The 22,370-nt window shown below is 37.8% G+C and overlaps 1 protein-coding gene across 1 annotated transcript; it reads left to right on the top strand.

Annotated features, from left to right (window-relative positions):
- The first annotated feature begins 4,271 nt into the window (after positions 1-4,271).
- FAM162B (family with sequence similarity 162 member B) lies at positions 4,272-17,684 on the top strand. The gene is made up of 4 exons (XM_030809611.1): positions 4,272-4,580; positions 4,730-4,838; positions 7,903-8,011; positions 17,186-17,684. The coding sequence occupies exons 1-4, from the start codon at positions 4,409-4,411 to the stop codon at positions 17,282-17,284; spliced, it is 489 nt and encodes a 162-aa protein (XP_030665471.1). The 5' UTR covers positions 4,272-4,408; the 3' UTR covers positions 17,285-17,684.
- The last annotated feature ends 4,686 nt before the right edge of the window (positions 17,685-22,370 follow it).

Here is a 22,370-nt window from a genome sequence, read left to right as displayed (position 1 = left end):
TCACAAGATCAAGAGATTTAGACCATCCTGGTCGACATAGTGAAACTCCATCTCTACTAGAAATACAAAACTTAGCTGGGTATGGTGGCGCGCATCTGTAGCCCCAGCTGCTCGGAAGGCTGACGCAGGAGAATTGCTTGAACCCAGGAGGCAGAAGTTGCAGTGAGCCAAGACTGCGCCACTGCACTCCAGTCTGGGTGACAGAGCGAGACTCTGTCTCAAAAAAAAAAAAAAAAGTGAGGAAGAGGTGAGCATGTGAGGTGAAAGGAAATGCAAAGACCCTGACATGAGAGCAAGCTTTCCCTATTTGAGAAAGTCAAAGGAGAGGCATGTGACTGGACCATATAGAAAAGAGACAGTGGCTGGAGTTGAGCTTGGAGAGGTAGGCAGGTCCAGATCATACAGGGCCCTGCAGACCCTGGCAAAGAGTTTCCATTGTATTCTAAGTACAATGTGCTTGGAACCACTGGAATGTTTTGCCAGGATAAACAGATGATTTGATTTATGGTTGTTTTTTTTTAAAAAAAAGATCACAATCAGAACAAGTTTTGATGTTATCATCAGCTCTGACCCTAAGAACCCAGACCAAATTAAGACCTTTGGCATCCTCAGTGCTGAAAATGTTATGGCCTTCATCAACCCATATGTAAATACATATTTAGAAAACAAGTGTGAGGACATTTTACGAATTTCTGGTGCTCCCATGAGGATTTTGTTTGTTTGTTTTTTGGTTTTTGTTGTTGTTGTTGTTGTTGTTTTAATTCCAAATTTCAGAATAATTTCAAAACGCTCCCTCATGTTTTTGTTTCCTTTTCTGTTGTTGGTGTCCTAAGCATATGCTTAGTGCCTAATGAATAACCGGGCCCTCATTTGGACCACCCACTTAATAAGGTTACCCCAAGCACTGGAAACCCCTGTGAGCTGAGTCTAGAGATAAACTGTCACTTTAGTACTTTCCCTACAGAAAGACTAGCAGGGGATTGAAAAACAAGTTAGTTAAGGTCCCGCTCAGGCCTGCCTTTGGGAGCGGGTCATTTCCTGATGAGGGAACCTCATCCCAGCCAGACAGATTGCTCCTCGGGGGCAGTTCTGCAGCTCTATCTTTGCATCCTCTGCTTTAGTCCAGCAAGAAGCACACAGCTTCCAACTAAGAAAAAAAATTACCCACACTCTCCAGTGTTTATGGAATTACTTTATTTAAAATCTAGTCCTAGTTATAACAGTGTATCTTAAGAAGTAACTAAATTAGCTATAGAAAAGGAAAATGTGAGCCATTCTAATCAAAAACAAGGCTTGAAGGAACAATACTGACAATCATATGTTCAAACAAACTGCAAATTACATGAACCTTTGAAATGAAAAATAACACAGAACAGAGTGAGTAAACAAAAACTGCATGGATTAATAAGCTTTGTAATGAACAGAGATTTTTGTTTGGTTACCTGCTATAACCTCAGAAATAAAACAGTATCCAGCACATAGGAAGCACTCAATCAATATTTGTTTAGTGAATAAATGTTCTGGCTAGGCCGTGGTGGCTCACGCCTGTAACCCCAGCACTTTGGGAGGCAGAGGTGGGCAGATAACCTGAGGTCAGCAGTTCGAGACCAGCCTGGCCAACATGGTGAAACCCCGTCTCTACTAAAAAACTACAAAAATTAGCTGGGTGTGGTGGCAGGCGCCTGTAATCCCATTACGTGGTAGGCTGAGGCAGGATAATCACTTGAACCCGGGAGGCAGAGGTTGCAGTGAGCTGAGATCGTACCACTGCACTCCAGCCTGGGCAACAGAGGGAAACTCCATCTCAAAAAATTAAATAAATAAAATTAAAATGTGCTGTCCTCATTAGAAAAAGAAATAAAGGAATATAATTACTGTATTATTCTATTAAAAGTTTATTCAAATTTTTTTAACTTGTTCTAATTATAGAATTGAAAAAAATCTCTAATGCAGCTGTAAGTAATTTATTTATGTAGACCACTGCCAAATAGTGATATTTTAATCCCATCAGGGATAGAGAACAGCAAATTGTTCTTTCTCTCATGACTTGAGCTTATTCTGTTGACCTGCAATACTGGAGAAGCTCAAAATAGAAAATCCTGTGTGTATGTATGACATTTGATTCTCTCCAGGGAAATAAACTTATTTCCCTTGTTTAATATTTCTTAGTGAATTATTAACGATTGGTTGTTTCTCAGTGGTGGCTTTCTCTAGCTCTGTGGATACTCCCTCTCAGTGATATGAAGACAAATAAAATACTAATAGAAAAAAACACGTTTAAATAATGGAAGAATCTTCAAGTAGCATAACGCTGGAGCAATATTAGCTATGGCAACATACTTTCTCAGGCAGGAATTCATTCAGTTGAGTTTTATAAATAATTATTTGGAGACTGCTATGTGGTAAGCAACATGATAGACACTGCACGTATGAAGTTTAAAAGGACATAGAGTGTCCTCAAGCATCTCACTCTATTCGTAAACTAGCCTAGGTGCAGACTATTCTGTTTTCGAAGACCTGTATTCATCTATTCACTTATTTAACAAATACTTATTAAATATCTACTAAGTGCCAATTTTTCAGCTGTATCTTGGGAATATAATAACAAATCCTGAAGGTCAGGGAGCTCCTAGTTCCCCACAGGAGATTTCATAAATTAAAATGCCCTTGTGTTTTGGGACTAAAGAATGTGAAGGGAAAGAAATCATTATCTTCTGAAGTGTTATTACACACCAGGCACATTTAGAAGGACATTGCTAACCACGGTTTCTAAATTATCTTCTCACTCTACTCCTGCTTATTTTTTTTCACCTTTTTTTATTTTTCTTCATCCTCACCTGATGTCGTCACTGCTCCATCCCCAGCTCTGAGAGGTAGCTGGCACATAGCTGGTTATTAGCAGTCATTGCATGAATAAACCTAAAAGACAGGAATTCTGGTTTTACAAAAGAGACCAAGACTTATAACTGAAATGATTTACTGCTCATGATTGTGCAATTTCTAAGTCACAAATCTGGGATTTAAACCTAGGTGTGAATGCAAAGCCCATGTTCCTTCTGCAAGCGCTCCTCTAAATGCATGTCTTCACAGAGCTATTAACCCCTCTCTTTTTGTTTAACACTCTTATGTAAAAAGAAAAAAAAACTGAGCTGGCAGTTACAGAAAAGTCATTGCCTTCAAGAGCCTGACAGTCTAGTTAGGAAGAAAAATATCTAGAAATCCAACAAGTGTAAAGCAGTGTCTAGATAAGGAGAGAAACTCACAGGCCGTAATAGGAGAGGAGGGTGAGCTGGGCCTGGTGCTGGGCTGATGAGCACTTTGACTTGGCAGGAGGTCTGTTGTCTGTGGAACAAGATAAGTAAATTGCTTGTACAACCCTTCTCTCCAATCATTGAGTCTGAATCCCTGTTACCATTTAATGCCTGAAAATAGTAGATTCTTTTACCTTTTAGCATAGAGGAGATGGTGGAAGGTGACAGAAGAAAGGCACATTTTGAATGGGGTGTGAAGAGTTTGTGGGCTGAGAGATGAAGAGGTAGGAGGCTGGCATGGCGGCTCATACCTGCAATCCCAGTGCTTTGGGAGGCAGAGCCCAGCAGATAGCTTGAGGCTAGGAGTTGGAGACCAGTCTGGACAACATAGTGAGATCCCATCTCTTAAAAAAAAAAAAAATAGCGGAGCGTGCTGGCCCACGACCAAAGCCCTAGCTACTCTGGAGGCTAAGGTGGGAGGACTACTTGAGTCCAGGAGTTCGCGGTTACAATGAGCTATCAGCATGCCACTGCACTCTAGCCTGAGTGACAGAGCCAGAGACTGTCTCTGAAAAGAAGAAGAAAAGATAGAGAAAGACAGTTGGAGGAATTGAGATTGTTTTCCGTAGGAAAGAGAAAAGGTATGGGGGTGGGAGAGGATGAGGTGAGGAGCTAACTTCAAGAAATCTCATCCAGAAGATCGTGGAGTGCCCTTAACACTTAATTGGGAAATGTCTTCAGTTTCCTGCACTTGAAGGATTGTTGTTTCTTCCTGGAGGAGAGGATTTAGATTTATTCTCCTGGGGAACAAACGATGGAATCAAAGGCTAAAAGCCTGGCGGAAACACATTTCTACTCAATACAAAGAATTTAAAAGGAGCTACACGCACTGTCTCAGGCGGTGGTGAGCCAGTTTCAAACAGAGGCAGGCTGCTTCCTGAGGAACCAGCCCCTAGGGGGTTGACGCCCTGATCCCGGATCGCTGGCCGGGGGCGGAGACGGGGACAACTAGCTGAGTGTGCGAGCGCCAGGGATTCCAGCTGCACGTCCCAGGTTCTCCAGGGCGCGGCAGGCCAGGGCGGGACGAGGAGAGCTGCGGGGAGAAAGCCTGTGGCTGGGTCCGGAGGTGCGGGTGCGGCGCGGGACAAGCGGGCAGCATGCTCAGGGCGGCCGGGAACCTACTGCGCCTCGGCCGCGGGCTAACAATCCGCTGCGGCCCCGGGGCGCCTCTCGAAGCCACGCGGCGGCCCGCACCGGCTCTTCCTCCCCGGGGTCTCCCCTGCTACTCCAGCGGCGGGGCCCCCAGCAATTCTGAGCCCCAAGGTCACGGTGAGCCAGGGCTCCGACGGGGAGGTCCTGGGAGGGAGGAGGTTGCGGGAGGGCAGCGAGGGGCCGGCCCGGGAGTCGGCTTGAGGGCGCACTGATCCTCTGTGCCGGTCGGTCAGTTCCCGCGTCCATCTGGGTTGCTTTCGCTGCAGGGGAGATTCACCGAGTCCCCACGCAGCGCAGGCCTTCGCAGTTCGACAAGAAAATCCTGCTGTGGACAGGGCGTTTCAAATCGATGGAGGAGATCCCGCCTCGGATCCCGTAAGTGTGGCGAGCGCCGCGCGAAGGAGAGTCGGTCCCCGGCCGCAAGGGTGCGGGGTGACCCACCTTCCGACCGCGGCCACCTAGGAGTGAAAGCGGCCGCAGTGCCAACACTTCGCAATAACACCCACCACACACGGAGTTTACCTACACACACACCCCGCCTCCAGTGCGGTGTGTCAAGAGTCAACTAAGCTTACAGGGAGATTGCAGAAGGTGGGTGAAAACTGAGAGACTCAGGGGACACTTTCAGCATAGCCCAGATTGCCGGTCCCCAGCAAGCTCCGAACAGGGAGGCAGTGGGGCTTTTATGCCAAACAGGCCACGGTCCTCGCGAGCATCCGGATGGCTGCCGGGACGCCAGACGGCAATCCAGGTTTTGGCCGGGGGCGTCCCCCTACCCCACCCAAGGAAGGGGTTCTCTGATCTTGGCTTCCGGGGAGGCTAGGGGAGGGGGGGATCTCTGGAAAAAAGACTCATCCGTGCGGCTTCCTCTTCTGGGGCAGGAGACGCCTGGCGGACGCGTTTCTCCAGCCCTCTAGGCTCCGAGTTTACTCAGGGTGGGACGCGCGGGAGTGTCAGCACTGTGGGCCTCTTCAGCATGCTAAACCCACCAAGACAGATGATAAAACTCAAGCTAATAACTCCCCCTCTAGGGTAATGTAACCTGTAAAATAAATGCTAATAATAAGTAAATGTAACCTGTAAAAAAATCTTTCCAAAGTTTCTGTTTCTGCCAAGCCCAAAAACCTTCGCAGCATTTTTACAAGGGATTGGGTAAAAAAGAGAGGGACGGAAACTAAGAATAAAATCAGTCTACTACTTTTTAAGTTTATCTTTTAAGAATAAAAGACTAAAACCATAACGTGAAAGAAGGATTTTAGAGATTCTGTATATTTGTACAATGTAATGAATGCCTATCAGAATGGATAATGGAAACTGGGCCTATATTTCTGTTTTTCACATGGTGCCTGCAATGTTATTGTTTATAAACAATTGCAGTTTATCAGTTACCAGAGTATCTCAGATAGATAGGGGGCGGGGTGGGAGAACATGGCAGGAGATGTACACTCAATAATGAATTCTGAAGCATTTTCGTTCTTTTATTGGAGCAAGTCACTAAATGAGAAATGGACATGGAATTTGAAATAACATTTCATTTGAATCCTTTTTCAGTATTTATTCAACTACAGAGGCACTTTCTAAGATTATTTTTCCTCAAGATCTATAGACTCCAAACTGCAGACTTAGCTGAAAGCAAAAATTAGCCTCAGAAAAGTCTTTATCATCGTAAGCTCTGGTTATCAAATTTTAATTGATGCCTGAAAATTTAATACTATAAATGCCAAAGAAGTAAAAAAATAAAATAAAATAAATAAGCCACCACCCTCAATTGGTTTGAATTTTTATTTCTAGTGGCCTAACCGAGTAATCAAAAGTGTAAAGAACCAACATTATTGTATATTGTTTGTCAAGAAAACCTATGCCCAGTATTGCATTTAACATAGCTGTATATGTGAACAGACTCGTTTTACAGAAATAATTTAATTTCCCCAAGATCATAGTCAAAAGATGTATTATAAACAGGAACATTTCACTAAGAACAAGATGCCTATAAAAAGCATTGCAGTTTTGCATTGGAAACATAAAAGTATTTGAGTATTTTTCATTTTATTATTTTTCTATAATTTTTTAAGCATTACCATTTAAGAGAGATATTCCTGTTAAGCGAAGTGTCACACTTAAAATGTAAACAGCTTTTACCTTTTAATGGACATATAATGAACAAGTGACCTATAATTTTTGTATCATACACTAATTATATTTAATAATAACTGTACTTTGTCTTGTTTTTCTCAGTGCTAAACTAATTTGTTATAATAGATTAAAGCCAAATGGCTGGGTAAAAAAGATCAGAGCTTCTAGGTTCCATCTGGAACAAAAGTTAGCAGCAAATATAATCTAATAATTTCTCCATACTCACTAATTGGACCTGTTTGCAACTAACATCTTAAAACTTACATCACTCTGCCTAAAATCTAAAGAAAATAAGCTAGATAGGAGTTTTCTATAGTCTTTTAACCAGTGGAAAATTTAAAAAGTTTTCTGTTTTTAAGAGAAAATGCAACTTTGTCTTTCTGGATTTTTTTTTTTTTTCAATGTAACTACACACTATTTAAACTTCACATAGAGAGGAAAGAATACCAATGAATATATTCTCATGAATGAAATTCTTTTAAGTATGCATATTTATAATCTGCCACTTCATATCATTGAAAATTGTTAGTTTATTTCAACGTAAAAGTCCCACAAGCATGATGCCTTTTGTATCACTACTTTGTAAGTAGTATTATTAAAATCTTGGACAACATGCATAAAACTATGAATGAATAAGCATATCTAGAATTTAAGTATATCAAATTTCAGAATAATAATAACATGAAAATGAAGGTCTCTTTTATCTTTTTCTTTGGCAAATTATTGTGATTTTGATTACGTTTAAAAAGAAATTATTGCAAAAACCATGAAGGAAACATTTTTCTAACAGACATTCTCACAAACTGGATAATAGTGTGTCTTTTGGGGGTAGCATGTGAAGGGACAAGAGATTGGGAGGTGAGTGAAATAAACAAAGTGATAAAAATGAGTTTAAAAAAAAACTGTTCAAATGGAAAACAAAGCCTACTTTACAAAGAGGCTAAATAACTGCAAGTCATCGACATACATATGCTTTAACTCTTCCTTTATCCCACTTAGTGAATAAAAACAATGGAGACTCAAGTTAGCATCTCTAGCAGTTATATTTTGAGGAATTAGAAACTAATATTCTACACAGTGGTTTCATAATGGCTAACATTAGTTTAAGATCTGAATAAATACTTGTTAATTTGAAATTGGTAAAAATAACTAGCTAGCATTTCAAAGTCTTTCACATGAAAATGTCACCGAATGCAGTTTGCATTCAGGGAATTTTTTGGAATGTTTACATGGCAAATTATCTATCATGCCTGTCAGAAAACCATATTACTTTTACATATTTAACAAAATACACATCTTCGTTTAGGCCAGGAATGATAGACACTGCAAGAAACAAAGCTCGAGTGAAAGCTTGTTACATAATGATTGGACTCACAATTATCGCCTGCTTTGCTGTGATAGTGTCAGCCAAAAGGGTGAGTATCTCCTTAAAAGGGCAAGTCAGTTAAAAGGGTGAGGACCTCTTTTTAAGTACGTAAAAGAGTATCTCACCAAAAGGGTGAGTACCTCCTTAGTCAGCCCAAAGAGCGAATTTTAATAAATGTCATGGGCATTGTTCTTGATTCAGGATTACTGCTGTTTTTTAATATAAGAACAATTTTGTCTTTGAGACTTGAAGTCATATTATATATATATACTTTTTATATATATAAATATATATAATGTATTATATATATACACTTTTTATATATTATATATACACATATATATAATATGACTTCAAGTCATATATATATCATATTATATGACTTGAAGTCATATTATATACATAAGTGTATATATATAAGTGTATATATATATATATAAGTGTATATATATAAAATACTGGAGACAAATTTGTTCATGGAAATTTGAGTCAACAAATTAACACTATATGGCTAGGAGGGACAAATGCTTGTTTCAACTTATAAACAAAACAATTTACACCCTGGTTAAAATCTGCAGAAGACGGAGAACTTTGTTGTTGAAAGTTATCCAGACTAGATCATTCATTAAATCAGGAACTCAATTAGCTATTGCACAGAAATATGAACTTGTTAGAAATGCAAAGCTTGGAAGTGATTGCCAAGGTAATCTAGTTTGTCTGGATCCTGTATGTCAGCCCTTTCCTTGCCTTTCCCAATGTATGGTTTCTGTTTAATACCTCTAGAGAGAAATTAAGAGCTGACTACCCTCTAATTTTGTTTTCTGCCTCCCAAAATCCTTCCATCTACTGGTCACTTTTTACCACAAAGAGTGGCCCCACAAGTATTTTGACATTTCTAACACATCCCTATGAGTATTTTCTTCTTCAGTTTTAACCACTCTAACAACTTCCTTCTACCTTTGAGCTGTCCTCTCAACACACTCCAGTTTAACAGTGCCCCTCCTCATCGTGGCACCTGCAACTGAAGCCATTAGAGCTGGATTATAACATTTTTGGTTATGAACACTGGGTTTAAATAGTACATGCATATCATTCAGAATAGTTTGCTTGGCTCCATACATCCTCACTCTCTGGGTGTATTTAGCTGATTACCATTCTGCCCAATTCTGTGATTCTGTCCTTTACTCCTCAGGTGCCCAAGTGTGTCTGAGCCCACTAACTTCACACAGGGATTAGGAATTACAAGCCTACTGATATTATATAAATGTCCTTTCATTCCTATTAGCATGGAAAAAAATCAATGCTTTGAAATTGTTCTTACCAAATGAGAAAATTTGAAATATTTACTGGACTGAACACTCAAGCATGTAAATAAATAACTTTGATAATATTTTGTTTTTAACTTAACCTTAAATGACTGCCTGCCAAATTGATGATCCTCTAGTTTCTAGGAATATTTTGATGATTAGTGTATTGCCTCATCTACATCAAAAAGATAAACATTAATTAGACAATTTACTTAGAATCACCCTCTAATAATTTATTTATAATGGCACTTTAATGTTTTTTAATCATAATCACAAGTTTCCAAATGAGACATTAAGACCAATTACACTTAATATATATTTTATCAGCAAGTAGGCATATTAGAGATCTACTGATGTCATCATTTTATTTTCAATACATATGATTTGAATTGAAGGAAATGTTTTTTCATTTCCTATTAAAATTCCATATTTCAAATATAATTCTGTTATAAATCAATAGCCAGTGCTTTTCTCTGTGTGAATCTGACACAAAAAGTAGCAACTGAGAATTGAGTTTTATGTATAGCACCAGTTATTGCTCTGTTTCCTCTTCTCCAAAAGTGTGATAGCAAACACTGATTTTAAATCATTAATACACTAAATACTTTTGAGCACCTGAGACATGCCAGGCACTCTGCATGTTGTTATTAGAGTATCATGGAATTAAAAGACAGGTATTTTGTAGTAGGGAAAATGGAGAGTGATCAAGTAAACACATCAACTAAAAAGATCTGAGGAATTCTTAGTGCAATGAAGGAAAGGAACAGGATGATAAAATAGTAACACCCTAGGAGAGGCCATTTTTGATGGAGTGGTCAAGGACGTCCTCTCCGAGGAGGATGAGAATAAGCTAGCCATGAGAAGACCAGGAGAAGAAAAGAACAGCATGTGCAAAGCTTAGAGGTGAGAAAGGGTCTGGTGTGTTAAGAAACAAAAAGGAGCTAGTGTGGATGGAGTATAATGAGCAAAGAGAAGATGGTATGAGACAGGGAGAATCCAGATAGTGTCAGGCCTATGGGTCACTGCAAATAGTTCAGGTTTTTAAAAATACACTGGGGGGCCGGGCGCGGTGGCTCACGCTTGTAATCCCAGCACTTCGGGAGGCCGAGGCGGGCGGATCACGAGGTCAGGAGATGGAGACCACGGTGAAACCCCATCTCTACTAAAAATACAAAAAAATTAGCCGGGCGTGGTGGTGGGCGCCTGTAGTCCCAGCTACTCGGGAGGCTGACGCAGGAGAATGGCGTGAACCCTGGAGCTGGAGCTTGCAGTGATCCGAGATTGTGCCACTGCACTCCAGCCCGGGCAAGAGAGTGAGACTATGTCTCAAAAAATAAATAAATAAATAAAAAAGAAAGATTAGAAATAAGGATCCTACTTAAAATAGCAACAAACAACAACAAAAAAAAGGTAAGGCACGTAAGAATAAAATTAAAAATCATATAATGCAATATCTATATAAAGGCAACTTTTAAACACTACCAGTGGCCACAAGAGAAGATATAACCTAAGAAATTTTTATTTGGAATAGGAAGAATCGACATTTTAAAGAGAGCGAACTTCTCTAAGTCTATGAAGTTGACATGATTGCAATAAAAATAGCAATAGGATTTGCTTTGGAAGTAGACAAACTGAGTCTAAAATTTATATAGAAAAATAAGCCAAATATACAAGAAAATACTAAAAATAATAGTTCTAAGGGAGGACTAGCTCTAAAATACATTAAAACAAAGCAACAACAATAATTAAAACTGCAGTACTGACATACAAATGGACAGGCAACTTAATAGAACCGAATTCAAATCCCATAAATAACCCACTACATAGGGATTTAATATATGAAATAGTGACTCTGTATATGAGTGGAGAAAGATAAATTAGTCAAGAAATGATATTGGGACGTTCCAACTATATTTTCTACATAAAATAAATTGCAGTTGGATATAAGATTTTCACATTAAATGTGAAGCCTTAAAATCACCAAAAGAATATATGAGGAATTCTTTATAGTAGTTGGGTAGACATTTCTAAATATAGAACAAAACTGAGAAGCTATACAAAAGAAAAGATAGATAAATTTAATCATATAAAGTTTAAAATTCTGCTTGGTAAAAAAGTGCCATAAATAAAGTAAAAACACAATGACAAACTAGGAAAAATACAAAATAGATCACAAACTAAGAGCTAATTTTCTTAAATTATAAGGAGCTCCAATAAATAAAACAGCAACAACCTTTTATTTTAAAAAATGGGTAAAAGATGCAAAAAGGCAGAATTTGCAGAAAATAAAATGCACACGTCTCTTAAACACAGGAAAAGAATTCTAGCCATCCAACTATTTCATGCTGTCTGTCTCCTCAGACCTTATACCTCCATAGTCCTCCCCATCGATGACCTTTCCTTCCACCTCACTGAGAGAATCGTAGCAGCCCAAGGAGCAGTTTCCAGTCTTGTGACACATAATCCTGTATATTTTGCTTTTCTGCCTGTTATAAGTGATCCTTGCTCCAATCTAGAAGCTCTTATTAATTGCGTGGATCCCACTCCATTTTGTCTTTTCAAGGATTTCATTCCAGGAATTCTCAGGTTTCTTTGCTTGTCATTAGTTTTTTTCTTCTCTACTGTATCATTTTTTATCAAAATATAGAAATGTTTCTACTTCCTTCTTCAAAACTAAAAACAAAACTTCTTTTGGTATAGCTGCATTTCTCTGTGGCAAACCTTTTCAGTAGTCCTGTCTATATACACTGTCTCTGATTTCCTGTCTCATTCCGTTTGATCAGGCTCGTGCCTCAAACGCTCCACCAAACTGCTGTTATCAAGGTCACCAATGATACACTCATCTTCATTGACCTATCGGCATTTGACACAGTTGGTCTCCCCACCCCACCCTTTTTTTTTTTGATGGAGGAGGACAGGGTCTCACTCTCACCCAGGCTGGAGTGCAGTGGCATGATCTTGGCTCCCTGCATCCTCTGCCTGCCAGGCTCAAGGGATTCTGCAGGCTCAGCCTACTAAGTAGCTGGGACCACAGGTGTGAATGACCATGCCTGGCTAATTTTTTTGTATTTTTTGTAGAAATGAGTTTCTGCCATGTTACCCAGGCTGGCCTCAAACTCCTAAGCTCAAAGGGTTCCTCCTGCCTTGGCCTCCCAAAGTGCTGGGATTACAAGCATGAGCCACTGCATGCATCCAATAAATTGTACTTGTTTGTGAATGACACAAAAACATTTTCCCTAAAATTTTATTAACATGTATGACATATACCATATTATATATTTAACATATTTTCATGTAATAACAATACAATTGAAATGCTTTATTATTTACAATTTTGCAATTTTATATTCATTATAATATTGTAACTGAAAATATGCCACATATTGATACATAGATCCAGTAAAAGAAATACCTCTTTAGCTGTGATTACTAAATGGTGGTGCTAATACTTAATTTTAGCCACCAACTATGCCAAAGCTTTTGTTGAAATGTGCTCAGTAATTTCTTACACCCTCCCTGATGTTCTTCAGCTATTTTATTCTTGCAAAATAATTGGAAGATATAGTAGTTTTGAATTTTGTACCAATTTTGCACCAAAACCCCATAAATTGTTTAGAGACTTTATTTAAGCTTACAAAATTATCCATATAAGTATTTAAAGATGCCATGTAATTTTCTGGCCAAAAAAGAAACTATTCTTATTTATTAATATCTATTCTAATGGTATTGAAATGAATGAAAACAGGCATACCTCAGAGATATTGTATGTTCAGTTCCAGACAACCACAATAAAGCGAATATTACAATAAACTGAGATACGCAAATTTTTTGGTTTCCCAATGCATATAAAAGTTATGTTTATAGTACACAATGAGTTGTAATCTTTTTGCTGGTGGAAGGTCTTGCTTTGATGTTGATGGCTGCTGACAGATCAGGATGGTGGTTGCTGAAGGTTGGGGTGGCTGTGGCAATTTCTTAAAATAAGATGACAATGAAGTTTGCCATATCAGTTGACTCTTTCTTTCATGAAAGATTTCCATGTAGCACGCAATGTTGTTTGACAGCATTTTCCTCACAGTAGAACTTCTTTCAAACTTGGAGTCAATTCTCTCAAACCCTACCACTACTTTATTAACTAAGTTTATGCAATATTCTAAATACTTTGTTCTAATTTCACCAGTGTTCACAACATCTTCACCAGCAGTAGTTTCCATCTCAAGAAACCACTTTCTTTGCTCATTTGTAAGAAGCAACTCATCATGTGAAAGTTTTATCATGAGATTATAGCAATTCAATTTTGTCTTCAGGCTCCACTATGAATCCCAGTTCTATTGCTATTTCCACCACATCTGCAGTTACTTCCTCTTACTTCCTCCACTGAAGCCTTGAACCCCTCAAAGTTATCTATGAGGATTGGAATCAGCTTCGTCTGAACTCCTATTAATATTGACCTCCTCCTATGATTCACAAATATTCTTAATGGCATCTAGAATGGTGACTCTTTCCAGAAGGTTTTCAATTTACTTTGCTCAGATCCATCAGAGGAATCACTATCTATGGTAGCTATAGCCTTACAAAATGTATTTCTTAAATAACAAGACTTGAAAGTTGAAATGACACCTTTTTCCTTGGGCTGATCAATGGATGTTGTGTTAGCAGTCATGAAAACATTAATCTCCTTGTAAATATCCATAAGAGCTTTTGAGTGACCAGGTGCATTGTCACTGAGAAGTAATATTTTGAAAGAAATCTTTTTTTTCCTGAGAAGTAAGTCTCAACAGTGAGCTTAAAGTATTCAGAAAGCCATGTAAGCAGATATGCTGTCACCCAGGCTTCATTGTTCCATTCATGGCACAGGCAGAGTAGATTTACCATAATTCTTGAGAGCCCTAGGATTTTCAGAATGGTAATGAGTATTGGCTTCCACTTAAAGTCATCAGCTGCCAATAGCTCCTAACAAGAGAGTCAGCCTGTCTTTGAAGCTTTAAAGCCAGGCATTGACTTCTATCTCTGAAAGTTCTAGATGGCATTTTCTTCCAATATGAGGCTATTTTGTCTTCATTGAAAAATTGTTTTTTAGCATAGCTTTCATCAACGATGTTAGCTATAATAGATCTTCTAGATGACTTGCTGTAGCTTCTCTATCAGCACTTGCTGCTTCACCTTGCACTTTTATGTTATGGAGACAGCTTCTTTCCTTCAGCCTCATGAACCAACCTCTGCTAGCTTCCAACTTATCATCTACTGCTTTCCCACCTCTCTTAGCCTTCACAGAACTGAAGACAGTTAGGGCCTTGCTCCATATTAGGCTATGGCTTAAAGGAATGCTGTGGCTGTTTTGATCTTCTTTCCAGACCACTAAAACGTTTTTTATATCAGTAATAAGGCTGTTTCACTATATTTAGGTGTTCACTGGAGTAGTACTTTTAATTTTCTTCAATAACTTTTCCTTTGCATTCACAACGTGGTCAACTGTTTGGCACAAGAGGCCAAGCTTTTGACCTATCTTGGTTTTCAACATGCCTTTTTTCACTAAGCTTAATCATTTCTAGTTTTTTAAAGTGAGAGATGTACAACCCTTCCTTTTACTTGAACATGTAGAGGCCATTACAGGGTTATTAACTGGCCTAATTTCAGTATTGTTGTATCTCAAGGAATAGGGAGGCCCAAGGACAGGGAGAGAAATAGGAGACTGGCCAGTGGATGGAGTGGAGAATACACACAATGTTTATCAATTAAGTTAGCCGTCTTATATGGGCACATTTATGGCACCCTAAAACAAGTACAATAGTAACAACAGCAATCACTGATTACAGATTACCATAACAGATGTTATGAAAATGAAAAAGTTTGAAATAGTTCAAAAATTAGCAAAATGTGACAGAGACACGAAGTGAGCAAATGCTATTGGAAAAATGGAGCCTATAGACTTGTTCCATGCAAGGTTGCCACAAAACTTCAATTTGGAAAAAAAAAAAAGAAGAAGAAAGAAAGAAAGTCACAATGAAGCAAAGCACAATAAAGTGAGATATGCCTTTATATTCTTCTGTATTATAGAACTGTCACAGGTTCCTCAAGATATCTCCAACTCCTGACATAGACAAGGATTCTCTATTCCTCAACTCTTCTATTAAATGTTAGCAATTTTTCTTTTTACAAAAAGATGAAATGTGTTCCTATTGCTTTCTTGACCTCAGTGGACGTTGTAGTTCTTATCCTACTTTGAAGACTGTTTATTTAGACTCAGTTTGACACAACGTTTCAATGCTTGGGTGCTGATAAATCTCATTACATTTTGGAGAGGCAGTTGACAATTCTGCTTGATTAGCAAATATTTTCTTCTGCCAAATCAGTGCTGAATCAGTATCTTCCTTCCCTCAATCTGAGTTCAATCTACTGGAGCTGCTAAAGCTATGTCTAGGTTGAGAATATCTGGATTACAAAGGAATTTGATCTCCCTACACCTCATAGCCACCCCTCTACAGAAATTCTGGCACATAGTAGCCAGTCTTTCCATTCTTCAACCAAGAAAAGAATATTTTTGGCACATAGGGAAATAGTTGGTTATAAATGGATATATGAAAAACACTGGAATAGGCCAATGTGGCAGTTTTCACTTACCCTTTGTTGGAGAATGCAAACTAGCCATTGTCCTTCCATAAAAATCCTCAGAAGCTCTGAAGTGAGAGCATTGGGAATGAAAATCGTTTATCTTTTATGAAACATTTTCTTCGCTTGGTTTCCGTGGTACCACACTCACATAGGTTGTCTGTTGGCCACGTCTTCCAAGTTTACTCTGCCGGTTTCTTCTATTCTCCTGGACCTCATAACAGTGGAATCTCCCCATGGATCAGTCTTTAGTCTTTCCGTTCTCTATCTACACTCACTCCCTTGGGGATCTTACCAAGTCTTCTGGATTTAAATACCTTCTATATTCCAAGGACTCTCAGATTTATATTTCAGCTAACGTCTTCCTTCTGCACTTCAAATTCATATAGTCAGTTGCTTACTTAACATTTCCCTTTGGATATCTAATGGACATCTCAAACTTAACGTGTCAAGAGTTGAACTCTAGATCTTCCCCCAGACAACCTGAGCCACCCTTTTCTGTAGTTTTCTTCCTCTCAGTTAATGTCAACTCTATCTTTCCAGCTGCTCATGGGTAAGTCATCAGCAACCCCATTGGCTCCACTTTCAAAATACAGCCAAATTGGAGCACTCCCCAGTATCTCTCCTGAGATACCAATATACATCTATTGCCTGGTTCATTGCAATGTATTCTAAATGGTCCCACCACTGTCCTTCTTGCCTGTCTCCAATTCATTTTTCATTTTTAATAACAATGCATGTACCTTAAAGAAATTGTGGCAGATGGAGATGCAGAAAAGGTTAGCAAGTTCAGGTAAATTTGGGGAAGTAAAAAGAATAGAACTTTGTGGTGAATTCATTGTGGAAGCAGAAAAGAAAATGGAATAAAGAAGTGAAAAGGCCTGGGTTTTTTTACTTGCGCAAGTAGGTGGATGATGCTGCCATTTATTGAGATGTGTTTGGCTAGGGAAAGACTGGTAGGCAGGGGGAACAAAATACTTCAACTCTCTATTTTGGCTATATTAAATATGAGATGCACACTAGGTATCCATCAATATATATTAAATGTTTATTTATTTTACTAAGGACTTTGTATGTCTCTCAGTTTGAGGACTTACAGCTTTCCTTACTTCTGAAAAAGTCTATGCTGTCATAACTCCAAATATGGCCTCTTTACCCATTCAGTCTGTTCTCTCTTCCCATTATTAACATATGTTAGAACTTCTAATTCTATTCTCTCCTGTGTATTTCTATCTAAAATACAAATTTTTCCAGTTTCCAGAGAGTCACAGTGATATATATATATACATTTCTTCCCCCCCCCACAGGCTGTAGAACGACATGAATCCTTAACAAGTTGGAACTTGGCAAAGAAAGCTAAGTGGCGTGAAGAAGCTGCATTGGCTGCACAGGCTAAAGCTAAATGATATTCTTAGTGACAAAGTGTTCACCTGAATACCATCCCTGTCATCAGCAACAGTAGAAGATGGGAAAAATAGAATATTTACCAAAATATCTGCCATGGTTTTATTTTGGTAACAAGAAGCACAATGTCTTTTTTATTTTTATTTTTTAGCAAACTTTTACTGAAGTATACCATGCATTCAAAAAGTGGACAAAAGTGTATACAGTCTGATAGATATTTATGTCATGAACACCTGTGTAACCACTGCCAAAGTGAAGATGTAGAATATTGGCAACACTTCACAGCCTCATTCCTGCCTTTTCTCAGCCATTACCTCCCAAACATAGCAGTTTTTCTGAGTTTCATCACCTTTGATTCATTTTGCCTGTCTTTGAACTTTATATAAATGGATTCATACATTATGCACTTGTGTGTATGGATTCTTTACCTGACATTAGTTATAAGGTTAATCCACAAATTGTGTGTACCATTAGTTCATCCATTGTCATTGCTGTACTCTGTTGTATAAACATACCACAATTTATTTTGATATTTGGCACAGTTTCCGGCCGCTACATATAATGCTAAAATGAGGACATTGTATATGTCATTAAAATGAGGTTGAACTAATTATTAAGGGCTCATTAAAATCAAAACTAATTTTCAACCAAAATTTCACTGTATTTGGCAACTGGGTAGTACCTCTGATTATTCTTTTTACAGTTTGTAACTAGGTGAAATAGGTTGAATTATTAATTCTAAAACCTATTCCTAAAATGGTAAAGTACTAAAACAGTAATTGTAACAGCAATTTTAAAAACGACAAAAACGTTAGAGAAAAAAAAGATATACATTAATGATCCTCAAACTTGCTTAAGCCCTAAAATAACTTTTTAAAATTACATATCTCATCCCTGCACATTTTTAACTTCACATTTGTTATTTTTTTAACCATAAATGTGAGTATTATAAAAGATATAACTTCTGGCATATTGTATAGTTCATGTGCTTTAAGTGTATTTTCCATCATAACCTTGAAGCTACATAATTAGCTCAATCAGTTTGTGGAGGATGTCTGCCTGTCCATTTTGAGGTGCAAAGCCAGTTCTTATTGTCAAACTAATGAGCCAAATTGAACTTATACAGTCACGCATCATTTAATGATGGGGATACATTCTGAGAAATGCATTGTCAGGTGGTTTTATCATTGTACAAACATGACAGAGTATACTTACATAAACCTAGATAGTATATATATTTTTATTTATATGTATTTTTCATATGGAAAACCAAACGTCCCAGCACCATTACTGAATTATCAGTCATGTCCCCTACTTGATCTGCAGTGCCAATACCAAGTGCCATGTATCAGACTTCTATGTATGCTTCCTATAACCTTGGGGACCACTGTTGTATATGTGGTTCATTCATCTTACACCAAAATGTCATTATGTGGCACATAACTATACTTTCTGTTAGAAAAAGGCTTACTTTGATTTGAAAATGAAAATGTTAATATATATTCCTGTGACAATAATCTCATTTTTGAATCCTAACTCTTAGATAGGGAAGGCATGAAGCATTGTTATGAGTCTGTGTCTTGGATGAACCAAGGCACTGCTGCTTTATTTTTTTTTAATTCGTAAATTTATACACAATAGATGTACATAAATTCACGATACATGAGATAATTTGATATATTCTTATAAGGTATAAAGATAAAATCAGTGTACTTATCTGTCACCTTAAATATTTGTCTCTATGCTAGAACCATTTGAATGATTCTCTTCTAGCTATTTTGAAATATACAATAGATCACTGTAAACTATAGTCACCCTACTGATCTATCTAACACTAGATCTTACTTCTTCTACCAAACCATATGTTTGTACCTGTTAATCAACTTATCTTCATTTCCCTCTCCCCACCACTCTCTCTGGCCTCTGGTAACCACCTGTCTACGCTCTGTCTTCATGAGACCCACTGTGGCACTGGCTGCTTTCACATTTTGCACAGTGACTCCCTTTGTTTTGCTCTCATGGAACTCCCTCTCTGGAGCTATTAATTCTTAAATTATCCTTTGTCATCCAGAAGGTTTTCGCATCACAAAGCAAAGCATGAGTAAGGTTCAGAATGAGAGTGAAGTGCTCTCTTTTTGCACAATAGTGTAAGGTTGGTTATGAGGAGAGGTGAGAAAGGAGAACCATCAGACCGCATTCTTGGGCATATATACATTGTAGGAGGGAGTATACATGGAGTTAAAATATCTGGAAATCATTTATCTTAAAAATATACTACTCTTTAAAAGTCTTTTTATACCTTAGGATTCCTGGAATATTCTAAATATTATTGAGATACTCAGAGAGAATATCTATAAGAATGAGTATGATGATTTCCATTTCTGGTTACATGGAAGATAAGATGTCCAGAGAAAGTCTTCTAGTATTGGACTAAATAATCTGGACAAAATATTTTTTTAAACATCTTTTAAAATACTTGGTTAAACTGTTGGGAAAAGAAGGAAGATCGTTGTCATAGTCATAGATAACAAAGTAAAAATCTAGAGTGTTAATAAGCATATCTGATGCTGCTGTTTGCCATGGGCATATCCAGTTATCCTAAGTGGTTATATGCTGGAGAGAATAGTCAAAAACATGAGACCTGTAAAGGCTGAGAGAACATCAACACGAAGGCAGAATCCCAGAAAGGTTGCACTAACCATATGGTTGAACTGGAGTTTGGTAGTGGTGGGGTGCACATGTCAGAGTTCTACCAGATAAGTGGAACAATAGGAGATATAATGTCCTATTTCTCTGGTAGAATATATATCATATTCATCCTTATAAATATTCTCTTTGAGTTGTTCAATAATATTTAGAAATTTCAGGAATCTTGAAGGTGTAAAAAGACTTTTAAGGAGTAGTATATTTTTAAGATAATTGGAAGTGTGTGTATACTTACATGTACATATGTATGTATAAGATTAGACAGATATAGATAGATAGATAGATAGATAGATAGATAGATAGATAGATAGATAGATATAGATTGATTATAGGAATTAGCTTACCTGATTGTGGGGGCTGGCAAATCAGAAATCTGTAGGGCAGGCCAGCAGGCTGAGAATTCTCTGGCAAAAGCTGAAGCTACAGTCCAAAGGCAACATTTTTTTTTTCTTCCTCAAGGAAACCTCAGTTTTATTATTAAGGCCTTTCAACTGATTGGATGACACCTACCCAGATTATCAAAGATACCTCCTTTAATTAGACTTATCTGACTATAGATGCTTACCCAACTACAGAATACTTTCACAGCAACATTTAGATTTGTGTTTAATTGGAAACTGGGTACGACAGCCTAGCCAAGTTTACACATAAAACCAATCATCACAGTGCTCCAGAGAGAGAGAGAGAGAAAGAGAGGAGAAATTTACTTATCATCTTGAGCTAAATGAACAGTAAGAGAGACAGAGTAAAAAAGAGAGAGAGAAAAACCTATCATATTAATATCTTAAAAAAAGAAAAAATAGAGGAAAAAAATCTTTAAGAACACTTAACCATGTTTGTTATTACATGTTTTTTGAGACCAGATTTTATGCCATCTGTGTTAACCCCCCACATAAGTCTACGCCAAGTATTTGGTTAAAAGTGCTCACAGCAGAATTTACTGAGGATTTAATGTAAGTGTTCTAAAACTGAATTGTTGTAATGCACAGGTGGGTAAATTTACAAAGAAAAATGTACACATAAAATGGGTGAATTTTATGGTATATAAAAATTACAGTGGTATATAGAAATTATATGAAAATAAAACTGCTTTAAAAAGTGACCTGAACAACATACTATGTTTCCAAGGCTGGGACATGGTAGGTATTCTTGTATGTTGCTGTTCTGAATAGAAGATAGTATGACCCTTGTGGATGGGAATTGGACAGTTTCCAGCAAAACTGCACGTGTTTATGGACCTAACAGTTTACAGTGATTTTCAGTGTCACACTATTTGCAATAGCAAAGACTGAAAACAATTTAATTGTCCATCAGTAGAGGATTGATTGAATAAATAATGCTAGGTTCACACAATGGAGTACTAGGCAGATGTGGTAAGAAATGAAGAGCTCTGCATCCTGCTATGGAATGAGCTTCAGAATAGAGTTAAGTGAGAAAAGTGCATTGGAGGAAAGCATATGTAGTATTCAGTAAAGGGAGGGGAGCTGTAAATGTATTTATTATTATATTAAAAAATGGAAGTATAAACCAAGAAAAAGTTTTTAATGTTATATATAGAAGAAAGGAAGAAATAGGTGGATGAGGGACAGTGATAAAAGTGAACCTTTTCTGAATATAACTTGTTTTATCCTTTTGAACAATGTAAAGTTCTTATATATTAAATTGTTAAAAAAAAAGTGGTCAACTTTTTTATAAACTCAAAACCAAAATCGAACAAATAAACCTGTATATTAAATTGGTAGGATGGCCAGATGGAGAGTAAATATTTCAAGTGATTTAAAATATTTCTAGTGGTATATACTTGATGTTTAAAAAAGATATCCACTCCCCATCTCCCAGAAAACATTTTCAGTAAGCAAATTGTGATGATTAATTTTAGGTGTCTACTTGACTAGATCAAGGAATATGCAGATAGCTGGTCTAACATTATTTCTGGGTGTACCTGTGAGGGTGTTTCTGGAAGAGATTGACATTTGAATTAGTGGGCTTTTAAAGAAAATGCACCCTCTGTGTAGACAGGAACCATCCAACCAGCTGAGGACTTAGAACAAAAAGGCAGAGGAAAGATGAATTCATTCTCTCTTCTGAAGCTGGCACATCCGTCTTCTCCTGTCATTCATTGGTCATCAGACCTCCAGGTTCTCTAGCTTTGGACTCTAAGACTTGCAGAAGCCCCCTGGATTCTAGGGCTTTCACCCTTGCACTGAGAGTTATACCATCAGCTTTCCTGGTTCTGAGGCCTTCAGACTTGGACCAGGCCAGACTACTCACCTTCCTGGTTCTCCAACTTGGACATGGCCTATTGTGAGACTTCTCAGCTTCCATAATTGCATAAGCCAATTACCCTAATAAACCCCTTCTCATGTGTCTATCTGTTCTCTC

This window comes from Nomascus leucogenys, chromosome 3 (genome assembly GCF_006542625.1).
Source record: "Nomascus leucogenys isolate Asia chromosome 3, Asia_NLE_v1, whole genome shotgun sequence".
In the NCBI taxonomy this organism is placed as follows: domain Eukaryota; kingdom Metazoa; phylum Chordata; class Mammalia; order Primates; family Hylobatidae; genus Nomascus; species Nomascus leucogenys.
Note: the sequence above shows the minus strand (reverse complement) of the source record. Positions and strands in the feature narration are given on the sequence as shown.

What these genes read in the sequence shown, in the direction of transcription:
- FAM162B (XM_030809611.1), top strand. Translation starts at nt 4,409, where the DNA reads ATGCTCAGGGCGGCCGGGAACCTACTGCGCCTCGGCCGCGGGCTAACA. An exon ending in TTCTGAGCCCCAAGGTCACG is followed by an intron (nt 4,581 to 4,729) that starts GTGAGCCAGGGC and finishes CTTTCGCTGCAG; the next exon opens with GGGAGATTCACCGAGTCCCC. An exon ending in GAGATCCCGCCTCGGATCCC is followed by an intron (nt 4,839 to 7,902) that starts GTAAGTGTGGCG and finishes ATCTTCGTTTAG; the next exon opens with GCCAGGAATGATAGACACTG.